The sequence below is a fragment of the Bombina bombina genome, chromosome 11 (genome assembly GCF_027579735.1).
Source record: "Bombina bombina isolate aBomBom1 chromosome 11, aBomBom1.pri, whole genome shotgun sequence".
Lineage (NCBI taxonomy): Eukaryota > Metazoa > Chordata > Amphibia > Anura > Bombinatoridae > Bombina > Bombina bombina.
Window position 1 is genome coordinate 147,292,315 of NC_069509.1, and position 13,623 is coordinate 147,305,937.

General features: G+C 39.2%; 1 protein-coding gene across 1 annotated transcript in view; it reads right to left on the reverse strand.

Annotated features, from left to right (window-relative positions):
* Nucleotides 1-13,623, reverse strand: part of EIF3B (eukaryotic translation initiation factor 3 subunit B) — a 60,364-nt gene that overhangs the window by 28,699 nt on the left and 18,042 nt on the right. The window contains exons 3-4 of the mRNA XM_053694972.1: nt 4,832-4,951; nt 4,686-4,743 (exon numbers count right to left, since the gene is read on the reverse strand). Coding sequence (XP_053550947.1) covers nt 4,686-4,743; nt 4,832-4,951 — 178 coding nt within the window. The remainder of the gene's footprint in view (nt 1-4,685; nt 4,744-4,831; nt 4,952-13,623) is intronic.

Consider the following 13,623-nt stretch of genomic DNA (forward strand, 5'->3'; position numbering starts at 1 on the left):
TAGATGAATGCGCACAAAAGGAACTATGTCCATTGCCGCTACCATCAAACCTATCACTTCCATGCACTGCGCTATGGAAGGAAGAGGAACGGAATGAAGTATCCGACAAGAGTCTAGAAGTTTTGTTTTTCTGGCTTCTGTCAGAAAAATCCTCATTTCTAAGGAGTCTATTATAGTTCCCAAGAAGGGAACCCTCGTTGACGGAGATAGAGAACTCTTTTCCACGTTCACTTTCCATCCGTGAGATCTGAGAAAGGCCAGGACAATGTCCGTGTGAGCCTTTACTTGAGGAAGGGACGACGCTCGAATCAGAATGTCGTCCAAGTAAGGTACTACAGCAATGCCCCTTGGTCTTAGCACCGCCAGAAGGGACCCTAGTACCTATGAGAAAATCCTAGGAGCAGTGGCTAATCCGAAAGAAAACGCCACGAACTGGAAATGCTTGTCCAGGAATTCAAACCTTAGGAACCGATGATGTTCCTTGTGGATAGGAATATGTAGATACGCATCCTTGAAATCCACCTTGGTCATGAATTGACCTTCCTGGATGGAAGGAAGGAGTGTTTGAATGGTTTCCATCTTGAACGATGGAACCTTGAGAAACTTGTTCAAGATCTTGAGATCTAAGATTGGTCTGAACGTTCCCTCTTTTTTGGGAACTATGAACAGATTGGAGTAGAACCCCATCCCTTGTTCTCCTAATGGAACAGGATGAATCACTCCCATTTTTAGCAGGTCTTCTACCCAATGTAAGAATGCCTGTCTTCTTATGTGGTCTGAAGACAACTGAGACCTGTGGAACCTCCCCCTTGGAGGAAGCCCCTTGAACTCCAGAGAATAACCTTGGGAGACTATTTCTAGCGCCCAAGGATCCAGAACATCTCTTGCCCCAGCCTGAGCGAAGAGAGAGAGTCTGCCCCCCACCAGATCCGGTCCCGGATCGGGGGCCCGCATTTCATGCTGTCTTGGTAGCAGTGGCAGGTTTCCTGGCCTGCTTTCCTTTGTTCCAGCCTTGCATAGGTCTCCAGGCTGGATTGGCTTGAGAAGTATTACCTTCCTGCTTAGAGGACGTAGCCCTTGGGGCTGATCCGTTTCTGCGAAAGGGACGAAACTTAGGTTTATTTTTGGTCTTGAAAAGACCTATCCTGAGGAAGGGCGTGGCCCTTGCCCCCAGTGATATCAGAGATAATCTCTTTCAAGTCAGGGCCAAAGAGTGTTTTCCCCTTGAAAGGAATGTCAAGCAATTTGTTCTTGGAAGACGCATCCGCTGCCCAAGATTTTAACCAAAGCGCTCTGCGCCACAATAGCAAACCCAGAATTTTTTCGCCGCTAACCTAGCCAATTGCAAGGTGGCGTCTAGGGTGAAAGAATTAGCCAATTTAAGAGCACGAATTCTGTCCATAATCTCCTCATAAGAAGAAGAATTACTAATAATCGCCTTTCCTAGCTCATCAAACTAGAAACACGCGGCTGCAGTGACAGGGACAATGCATGCAATTGGTTGTAGAAGGGAACCTTGCTGAACAAACATCTTTAGCAGACCTTCTAATTTTTTATCCATAGGATCTTGGAAAGCACAACTATCTTCTATGGGTATAGTGGCGCGCTTGTGTAGAGTAGAAACCGCCCCCTCGACCTTGGGGACTGTCTGCCATCAGTCCTTTCTGGGGACGACTATAGGGAAACAATTTTATAAATATGGGGGGAGGTACTAAAGGTATAGCGGGCCTGTCCCATTCTTTACTAACAATGTACGCCACCCGCTTGGATATAGGAAAAGCTTCGGGGGGCCCCGGGGCCTCTAAGAACTTTTCCATTTTACATAGTGGTTCTGGAATGACCAGATAATCACAATCATCCAAATTGGATAACACCTCCTTAAGCAGAGCGCGGAGATGTTCCAACTTAAATTTAAAAGTAATCACATCAGGTTCAGCTTGTTGAGAAATGTTTCCTGAATCTGAAATTTCTCCCTCAGACAAAACCTCCCTGGCCCCCTCAGACTGGTGTAGGGGCCCTTCAGAAACCATATCATCAGCGTTCTCATGCTCTACAGAATTTTCTAAAACAGAGCAGTCGCGCTTTCACTGATAAGTGGGCATATTGGCTAAAATGTTTTTGATAGAATTATCCATTACAGCCGTTAAATGTTGCATAGTAAGGAGTATTGGCGCACTAGATGTACTAGGGGCCTCCTGTATGGGCAAGACTGGTGTAGACGAAGGAGGGGATGATGCAGTACCATGCTTACTCCCCTCACTTGAGGAATCATCTTGGGCATCATTTTTACTAAAATTTTTTATGACATAAAATACATATAGTTAAATGAGAAGGAACCTTGGTTTCCCCACAGTCAGAACACAATCTATCTGGTAGTTCAGACATGTTAAACAGGCATAAACTTGATAACAAAGCACAAAAAACGTTTTAAAATAAAACCGTTACTGTCACTTTAAATTTTAAACTAAACACACTTTATTACTGCAATTGCGAAAAAGTATGAAGGAATTGTTCAAAATTCACCAAAATTTCACCACAGTGTCTTAAAGCCTTAAAAGTATTGCACACCAAATTTGGAAGCTTTAACCCTTAAAATAACGGAACCGGAGCCGTTTTTATATTTAACCCCTTTACAGTCCCTGGAATCTGCTTTGCTGAGACCCAACCAAGCCCAAAGGGGAATACGATACCAAATGATGCCTTCAGAAAGACTTTTCTATGTATCAGAGCTCCACACACATGCAGCTGCATGCCATGCTGTCCTCAAAAACAAGTGCGCCATACCGGCGCGAAAATGAGGCTCTGACTATGATTAGGGAAAGCCCCTAAAGAATAAGGTGTCAAAAACAGTGCCTGCCGATATAATCATATCAAAATACCCAGAATAAATGATTCCTCAAGGCTAAATATGTGTTAATAATGAATCGATTTAGCCCAGAAAAAGTCTACAGTCTTAATAAGCCCTTGTGAAGCCCTTATTTACTATCTTAATAAACATGGCTTACCGGATCCCATAGGGAAAATGACAGCTTCCAGCATTACATCGTCTTGTTAGAATGTGTCATACCTCAAGCAGTAAGAGACTGCACACTGTTCCCCCAACTGAAGTTAATTGCTCTCAACAGTCCTGTGTGGAACAGCCATGGATTTTAGTTACGGTGCTAAAATCATTTTCCTCATACAAACAGAAATCTTCATCTCTTTTCTGTTTCTGAGTAAATAGTACATACCAGCACTATTTTAAAATAACAAACTCTTGATTGAATAATAAAAACTACAGTTAAACACTAAAAAACTCTAAGCCATCTCCGTGGAGATGTTGCCTGTACAACGGCAAAGAGAATGACTGGGGTAGGCGGAGCCTAGGAGGGATCATGTGACCAGCTTTGCTGGGCTCTTTGCCATTTCCTGTTGGGGAAGAGAATATCCCACAAGTAAGGATGACGCCGTGGACCGGACACACCTATGTTGGAGAAAAAAAATTAAAATAAAAAAACTCAAATCCAGCTTAGCACCCAGGTGGAAAGTGCTTGGCACTCAAAGGGTTAATTACACCACAGTTACCTTATCAGCTCATTTATATTGGTCACTATCTGTCCATAGCAGCAGAGATAAGGGAAGATGCTTTAACACTTATTTCTTAAAGGGACATTACACATTTTTTTCTTTGCATAAATGTTTTGTAGATGATTTATATAGCCCATAAAGTTTTGTTTTTTTTTAAATGTATAGTTTCGCTTATTGCTCTGATTTTCAGACTCCTTTTCAAAAGAGCTAAACTGAGAGCTTCTAAGTAAGTTTTTAAACAGTTTTATACTGGATTTTTATATCAGTATCTGTGCATCTTATTCTTTATAGCAGTGTATTACCTGCAGTTATATGAAAATTGGTGTATACTGCCCCCTTAAAAACAATTATATATATCTGCATATTATTTTCAAGCTAATATTTGCTTTGAAGACAAAACATACAATTTATTTAGCTTTTAAAAAAGGACATGAAACTCAGTTTATTTTGCGATTCAGATAAGAGCATGTCTGGAGCACTACACGTCATGACAGGAAATCGAGTGCTCTTGCAAATGTAGAACATTCTTGCAAAACTGCTGCCATACAGAGCTTCAGACATGCATGCACCTGATCTTTCTTTAATCATGAAAGAAAATAGTTGGGTTTTATAGCCCTTTAAAAGGGATACTAACCCCCAATTTTTTTTCTTTCGTAATTCAGATAGATCATGCAATTTTAATCAACTTTCTAATTTACTCCCATTATCAATTTTTCTTTGTTCTCTTGCTATCTATATTTGAAAAAGCAGTTAGGAAAGCTTTGGAGACAGCCCATTTTAAGTTCAGCACCTGGGTTGCACATGCTGATTGGATAGCTATTTGTAGCAACCAATCAGCAAGCGCTATCCAGGGTGCTGAACCAAAGATGGGCGGTATTGAAATCTTTCATTCCTGCTTTTTCAAATAAAGAAACCAAGATAACGAACAAAAATTAATAGGAGTAAATTAGAAAGTTGCTTAAAATGTCATGCTCTATCTGAATCATGAAAGAAAAAAAATTGGGTTTAGTGTCCCTTTAAAAATGTATCTTTAACCGGTTCCCTCTTATGATTCGGCAGTTCTAACACTGGACACAGTTTAGATGCCCAAAAGCTGCAGAACAGAACCCCATACTTACAAAGTCTTTAAAAGGCTGTTTTTCGGGCACTTCCCATTCATCACAAATGACCATGTACCTACAAATACATAGTATACAAATCTGAAAAGTTGGCACAAGGTTGTAAAAGAGACCACCATAAAAAAGGGGCGGTAAAACAAACTTACTTATCGAAGTCGGTAAAGAGATTCACACGGAAAGTGTGCTGTTTGTCCAGCTTGTATCCATCTGCATTTTTTACGGCATCCTGTGCTTGAGTAGGTAGCGCGTACTCGAGAAAAATGTATCTGAATATTAGAAAACAAATAAATTAGAGCGAATTAGCAGACAGAATACAATAACACGTCTATAATTACGTGTGTAATATTCATTCCCGTTTTAACAAATCAAATAATATTCAGTAAATATGTTAGCACCTGAATAAAGAGGACAAGAATTTTAAAGGGACATGAAAGACGAAAAAAAGGTTTCTTTCAAAATTCAGAGCAGAATAATTTAATCAACTTTCCAATTTACTTCTATTTTCTAATAGGTTTTTTGGGGAATCCTTTTGTTAAAAAGCATACCTAGGTAGGCAAAGGAATAGCAATGCATTACTGGGAGCAAGCTACCGATTGGAGGCTGCACATATTTGCCCTTTGTTACTGGCTCACTTGATGTGCTCAGCTAGCTCCCAGTAGGGCACTGCAGTCTCTTCAACAAAAGGATACCGAGGGAAAGCAAATGCGATAAAAGTAAAATAGAAAGCCGTTTAACATTGTATGCTCTGAATCATTAAAGAAAAATTGTGTTTTTATGTCCCATTAAAGGGCCAGTAAATACAGTAGATTTGCATAATGAACAAATGCATAACAACAAGACAACGCAACAGCACTTAGTCTGAACTTCAAATGAGTAGTAGATTTTTTTTCTGACAATTTTAAAACTGGTCTATTTCCACTCCCCCTGTACCATGTGACAGCCATAAGCCAATCACAAATGCACATACGTTTATTCTGTGAATTCTTGCACATGCTCAGTAGGAGCTGTTGACTCAAAGTTTAAATATAAAAAAAAGACTGCACATTTTGTTAATGGACGTAAATTGGAAAGTTGTTTAAAATTGCTGCTCTGAATAATGAAAGTTTAATTTTCACTTGAGTGTCCCTTTAAAGAAAATTCTAGAATTATAAGTGCACAAAGTGATTATGGCTTCTTAATTACAAAATTAAAAATATATATACACATACACTACAATATACTTTATTTTTTCCCTTTTCCTGTAATTCCACTCTGAAATTGTGAGTTTTTCCATTCCAATTAGAAATGGAAGTGCAGAACACTATTATATTCCACTGTCCCTAATTGGCCACAGCAGAGGAGGTAACCTAAGATACAACATGGCAGCTCCCATTGCTTTACAGACACTAAAACTTTACACTTATTTTGTCAATATTTAAACAGTTAATCAAAATTTAAAAAATACATCTACATGTTATTCTCAAAATAATCTTTTCTTTGAATGTGTCAGTCAAATTGACACGAGTTTAGTGTTTAATGTCCCTTTAATAGATTAGACTCAGCAGTGTGCATATTTATAGCACTACATGGTAACTGTAGAATGTATAACTGTTAAATGTAATGCCCTGCAGTGCCCGTTCATGCGACTACCTAGGAACTGGAAGGATTATTAAAATGGCATGTTCTGAGCTGTGAAACAAAATTTAGACTCATGTCCTTTTAAACATTTGTTTTTCTGGAATGGTGGAATGTGAGTTATGCATTGAAGTTAAAGGGACATTATACTGTAAAATTGTGTTTCCCTTAATGTATTTCCAATGACTTGTTATACCAGCTGCAGAGTAAAGAATGCATGAGAAATGTTTAGGTTTATTTGTGTATATGAAATAGATTGTGGTTTCAAAGCACAAAAACACCTATTAGTGGGTTGAGCTTGCAGGTAAAATCTCTTTATTTTATCACTTTGTGTACACACACACACACATGCCCCAAAAAGACAAATCCTTAGAGAGAACAATGGAAAATTAACATTTTATTACTTAAAGGAATATGAAACCCATTTTTTTTTCAGGATTCAGATAGAACATACAATTTTAAACAACTCTCCAGCTTACTTCTATTTTCAAATTTGCTTAATATCCCTTGCTGAAAGAGCAGCAATGCACTTCTGAGATCTAGCTCAACACTAGTCAGCCAATCACAGCAGACAAATGTGTGCAGGCACCAATCACCAGTTTGATCTCACTAGTGTAGGATATGTACATATTTTTTCGACAATGGATACCAAGAGAACAAAGTACATTTAAAAAATAGAAGTGAATTTAAAAGGGTCTTAAAATGACATGCTCTGAATCATACAAGTTTCATTTTGACTTTTCTATCCCTTTAAACTACCCTACACCCCCAACAGGTAGTGTAATTTCTTCAGCTGGCTGTGTGTTTACATAGCTTGTCAATAGCCTAATACTAAAGGGGACACTGTACACTAGATTTCTCTTTGCATAAATATTTTGTAGATTATCCATTTATATAGCCCACCTGGGGGTGTTTTTGTAACAATGTATAGTTTTGCTTTTTTTAAATTAACATTGTGCTGATTTTCAGACTCCTAACCAAACCCCAAAGTATCAAAGATATACTGATGTCTACAGATTTCTGCTTGTGTAAGGAGTCTTTTTATATGCAGAGGAGGGGGGGTTGCTCTCTCTGCTTTCTTAGTCCCTGTCAATGGATGTCCCAGCTTAACCTCATCAACAGTGCTAAACTGGGAGCTTCTAAGTAAGTTTCTAAAAAAGTTTTATACTGGATTTTTAGATCAGTATCTGCATATGCTTCTTTATAATAGTGTCCATCACATGCAGTTATATGAAAATTGGTGCATACTGTCCCTTTAAGTATAGACATTTTCAGTTTAGATGGGAAGACCACAGGCTAAAATCAGCCATTTAATCCCTTTTTATTCTAGCCTAACCGCGCCAGGCAATTTAGACAAATTAACCCTGTCAAAGGGTTAACATTCTGAAATAAGAGTAAACAAGCTACTTCTTAATTTAATACACCCAGTCAGGTAATATGTATAATTGGGAACAAAATAAAAGGAGGGGGGGGGTTGAGTAAACTGTCCCTTTAAAATGGGAAATGATGGAGCAGAGATGGAGGTCTGATTCTTTAGCTCTGTGAGACGTCGCCATAAAAAGCTAATTAAACTGTCAACAGAACACTGCAAACTTAGCCACATGAACTCTCGGTTATAGAAGAGGCACAGGACTGCCCGGCACAAAAGTTTGAACGGCGGAGTAAAAGGAGAAACTATCAAACAGACGCGGCACTAATATGTAACGGCCGCCATATTAACCACGCGGCAATACTCCACACTGCTACCAGGGACCGGAACGCACCCTGAGAGCCTATTTTGAAATGTGGAACTGAAAAAGGAGAAGTGGAGAGAATCGGAGAGTAACAGGCTTCAGGTACTGTAAACTGTGGTACTAAACTTTCACGAAAGTTGGCGGACACTTTTCTAAATGTGCACAAAGATGATTCATGCTAGAGTAGCAGCTCAGTGAACTGAAGGGCCGCACAGAATATCAAACAAACACAGTATTACTACTTACGCAAGTAACAACTCCTGCATATATAAGATGAACAGAGGGGAAAACTTTATTCTCTTATTTTGGGACTTCAGGTATATAACATATTAGCACAGCGCCATGCTGCAGTGAAAAGCAATACACGATACACAATGATGCTGCATGATATAAAGATCCGGTTCTGAGGGAACATTAGCATTACTAATATAACGAACAGAGTCACTACCACTCCAGGCTGATAATTAAAATCCAAGTAAGGGTCAAGCATATATGAGGCCTCTGCAGTATAATTACTTATCATATTGAAAAGGGGACTCTTATAAATTCCCTGCAAACTCATAGTGGAAAGATTGCTGCTACTAGTTTTCTGAAACTCGCTCTGTCCCACATTGCCATATTCACAAGAGATCTAAGCCATTAAAGGAATATACCCTCATTTACAGTAAAATGTCTGCCAGGAAACAGAATAAACCACCTGCAACAAGTAAATCTCAGGTCTCAAGCCTCTTTTTCAAATCTAAAGGAGATAAAGTAGCAGGACAACAGCAATCTATTATAGAGGAAGATGCAGGATCAGACTCAGACTCTAGGTCAGCAGAGGGGGATGCCACGCCGGTGACTAAGGCAGATCTCAAATTACTTGTCTCAAAGCAGGACATCAACTTAAATTTTGAAAAATTATGGGACAAATTTGACAGCTTCCAAACTACTATCACCAATAATCTTGCCGAAATTAAATCTGACATGCTAGATTTGGGTAACAGAGTTGCCTCTTTAGAGGAAAATGAAGATACTACCACAGAAGAAATTTCTGCATTGAATCAACAAATTAACTCCCAACAACAAGTAATATCTGAAATAGAAGATAAGTTGGAAGATATTGAAAACAGGAATCGGAGGAACAACTTGAGGATCAAAGGGATCCCAGAATCAGTATCTTCTTCAGAATTACAGAACTATTTACATCAACTATTCCAAGCTATCACGGGAGAAACGGGTGATGAGAAGCACCAAATGGAGAGAGCCCACAGATCACTTAGAGCAAAACCTAAAGAGGACGCCCCACCAAGGGACGTGATAATCAAGATGTTTCGATTCCCTGAGAAAGAGGCAATATTATCTGCAGCAAGGAAACACCCAACCTTCAAATTCCAGGGTTATGTTATTCAATTTTACCAAGATTTGTGCTTGCGCACACTACAGAGGAGAGGTACACTGAGACCATTGACTTCTTTACTGAGAAAACATCAGATAATTTATAGGTGGACTTTCCCATTTGGACTGCATATCCAGTTTGAAGGCAGATATATCACACTCAAAGATCCATCAGAAATACCAGATGTCTGCAAGAGGCTCAGATTGGAGGTACCTGACATGCCTTCCAATACATTCCCCGAAGAGGATCTACAAAAGAAGCACAAAACTCCTCATACTCAGAATCAGAAATGGTCCAGAGTATCAAAGAGGGGTACCAAGACCTGAGAAATATTGATTTTCATCATACATCTCTCTGCTTTCACAGCACTCTAGGAGGTGCTGACACGAGGAAAATTCTTCCCTACTTTAGAAGAATGTCAAAGCCCAGTTTTGTTTATATCTAAGGGGAAATTTGATGGTTACAACCATATCGAGTTCCCATCTCTTAAATCATCAATGAGGGAACTTTCAACAAAGGGCAGCTGGACATAGATATCACTCCCTTTTCTCCAAGAACTGTTGGACACAATATTTCTTTCAATACATTATGAAAACCTTGGAGTAAGGGTCACAGTGACTCACATAGGTTGGTTACTTAAACATGTAAGACATAAGTTAATGTCTCCACAAAGTTTTGAAGTTCATTATTGATGATATGTTCAAATCAAAATAATGCTTTAACCTGTTTTTCTTTACAGTTATAGAAATTCATCATACAGTATATTATAGTACAGTTGATATGAGGCGATGTCTCGCATTGCTTATTGATAATTGTTCTTTGTGTTTTTTTTTTATTTACCATTGACCAAAGTTTTGTTTCAGAATTGGGTAAATGGCGAATAGCATTTACCGGTTAAAAGTTACAATTTTTTCACTAGTTAAATTTTGGGTTTTTTTGTTATTATGTCGCCATATCTAATAATGTTTGTATTTGACTTATTATCCAGAAGGAGGGTCAGGGTCAGCAGAGCCGGGGGGGTGGGACAGAACTACGTCTAGGATTTCAGGATAATCTTGGAGGAAGGAGCATGTATAGCAACAACAACACCAGGGTAAGATAACAATGACTAATCATATACACCTAATATCACATAATGTAAGGGGTCTCAACACAGATGTTAAACGCAGATCAGCCATGACCCAATATGATAGACTAAAAGCAAATCTGATTTTCCTCCAGGAAACACACTTCACCAGCTCCATTATTCCCAAATACTGGTCTAGACAGTTCCCCCAACACTTTCATTCGGTAACAGATAGCAAGAAAAGAGGGGTCTCCATACTAATACACCACTCACTAAATTTCAACACAGAAGAGGTACTGAAGGACGCAGAAGGTAGATACCTAATAGTCAGGGGGTCAATTCAAGGGACAGAGATAACGCTTTGTAACATTTACGCCCCAAATGAAAAGCAGGACATCTTCCTGACTCACATAGCACACCTACTCACACAATGGTCCCAATCAAGAATTATATTGGGGGGGGGGACTTTAACTTGCCTATTCAAATTATTGAGACAGAGGGGTCGTCTGTACTAACACACAAACAAAGACATCACAATGCTATGGTTAGATCAATCAAAAGAGCCTTGTCGGCTCAAAATGTTATTGACTCTTGGGAGTCATTATATGGCAAGACTAATGACTATACATTCTACTCCTTTGCTCACAAAACATACTCCAAGCTAGATTATGTATACCTCAGCCAAATACTTATACCTAACTTACAGTCCTCTTCCATACATGCATGCGCATGGTCTGACCATTCTATTGTTGGTATTAAATTGACAGGAAATCTTAGACATAGCAGTAATCGTTCATGGACATTCGACCCAAACATACTTAGAAATCAGACTACACAGGACTCAATATTAAAAGCCCTAACTGAGTATTGGTCTATAAACACAGACACAACTAATAATCCACTTTGTACTTGGGCAGCACATAAACCATTTATTAGGGGTTTGTTCATACAAGCAAAAGCCACATATAATAAAATGACGAGATCAAAAACAGATAAATTACAAACAGAGATAAATGACCTGACTACACAACATCAACGTACCTCTTCTACAAAAACATTCAAACTCCTCCAGGAGAAGAGAAGGGAACTGTCTGGGATCATGTCAGCCGCCTCTCTTAGAGCATCTCAGAGACTAAAGGCACATTACTATATTTACTCAAACAAGCCAGACAGATACCTAGCACATAAGCTACAGGAGAAAATTAGATCTTTCTCGATCCCCTCTACCCAGACCCACGTTGGTTCATACACATCAAATCCACAGGAAATTACGGATACTTTTGCAAAGTACTACCAATCATTATATGATGGTAAAAAAACTAATCCATCGGCACATACTAAAGTACTTAGAGAACAATTCTTAGCAGCAGCCCACCTCCCAGTAATCGATAATGAGGCCTTAAAGGAATTAAATGCAAATATAACGACAAAAGAGATCTTAGAGGCAATTAAAAATCTAAAGCCAGGAAAAGCAGCAGGCCCGGATGGGTTTCCAGGGGAATATTATAGATTATTTAATATGGCGTTGGTACCACATCTCCACAAATTTTGTAATGATATTATGTTAGGTAAAAACATCCCTACGGATATACTGCGTGCTAAGATAATAGTTATCCCCAAACCTGGTAAGAACCCGAATTTATGTAATAGCTACCGCCCTATTTCATTAATAAATCAGGACATAAAGATCTTTACTAAGATACTGGCCAACAGACTGAAAATACATCTCCCCTCTCTGGTGCATCCAGATCAGGTGGGATTTATTATGGACAGAGAAGCACCTGATAACATTAGAAGGACAGTGGACCTGGTGGATCACCTAGATAAGACCAAAACGCCTTCTCTGCTCCTTTCACTGGATGCAGAGAAGGCGTTTGACAGAGTGGACTGGGAATACATGTTTGAGGTATTAGCTGGTTTTGGACTCAAGGGCCCCTTTGTGAAAGCCATCAAAAATATTTACTCCTCCCCTACAGCTGTGATTAGAGCGGCGGGGTATCAATCGAACCCTATTGATATCCGTGGAGGCACTAGGCAAGGCTGCCCCCTTTCTCCGCTGATTTTTGCATTGTGCATAGAGCCCCTAGCGGCAACAATCAGACTTTCCCCAGATATACATGGAGTCAGTATAAAACAAAAAGATTATAAACTCTCGCTTTTTGCGGATGATATTCTTTTGACATTAACGAAACCCTTGATTTCACTACCAAATTTGTATAAAATTCTGCAAGACTTCTCAGATGTGTCGGGATATAAAGTCAATTTAGATAAGTGCGAAGGACTGCCCATAGCTCTCCCGACCCATACTTCTAAATTAATAGAAACGAATTTCACATTTACCTGGGCTAGAAAAGCGATACAGTATTTAGGAGTCAAAATATCTAAAGACTATAAGGATTTGTATAAGATTAACTATATCCCTCTTTTTAAAAAAATTAGGTCAGACCTACACAGATGGAAAAGTAAACAATTCTCATGGTTTGGACGCCTTTCGGCAATTAAAATGACTATTCTTCCACGCATATTATACCTCTTTAGGGCTTTACCTATCAAAGTCCCAGTCCCAGATATACTCAAATTACAACAGGATCTAACGGGATTTCTAAGAGGCAGTAAGATAGCCAGAATTGCTTCCAGGACTTTACAACAACACAGACAGGTGGGGGGGTGGGTATGCCGAACTTGATGGAGTACTATCAAGCAGCTAGATTAGCTCAAGATTTACTACTGAACAAAAACTCAAACGACATTATATGGACTACACTGGAGGGTGAAGTAGAAAAAACTGATAAGTCTTCTGATATACTATGGAGACCCACTAAGGGACACACAAATACCAACACCACCTTATCAGCCTCTGGGGACTCGGTGAAGACCTGGACAGCGCTGACCAGTGCTCTTCACCTATTGCCAATAGACTCAATAGCCAGACCGATTAAAACTCTGCTCCCGAATGATCTACATTTGCAACTGGAAAAATGGGAGAATAAGGGACTTTACAGGGTGGCCGACTTTCTAGTAGATGGTAAATTCATTACATTCGCACAAACCCAAGATAAATTAGCTCCCTACAAACTTCACTGGTTTCTATACCTGCAGATCTCATCTGCAGTACACAAATACCTACATTTTCCTTTTACAAGAAAA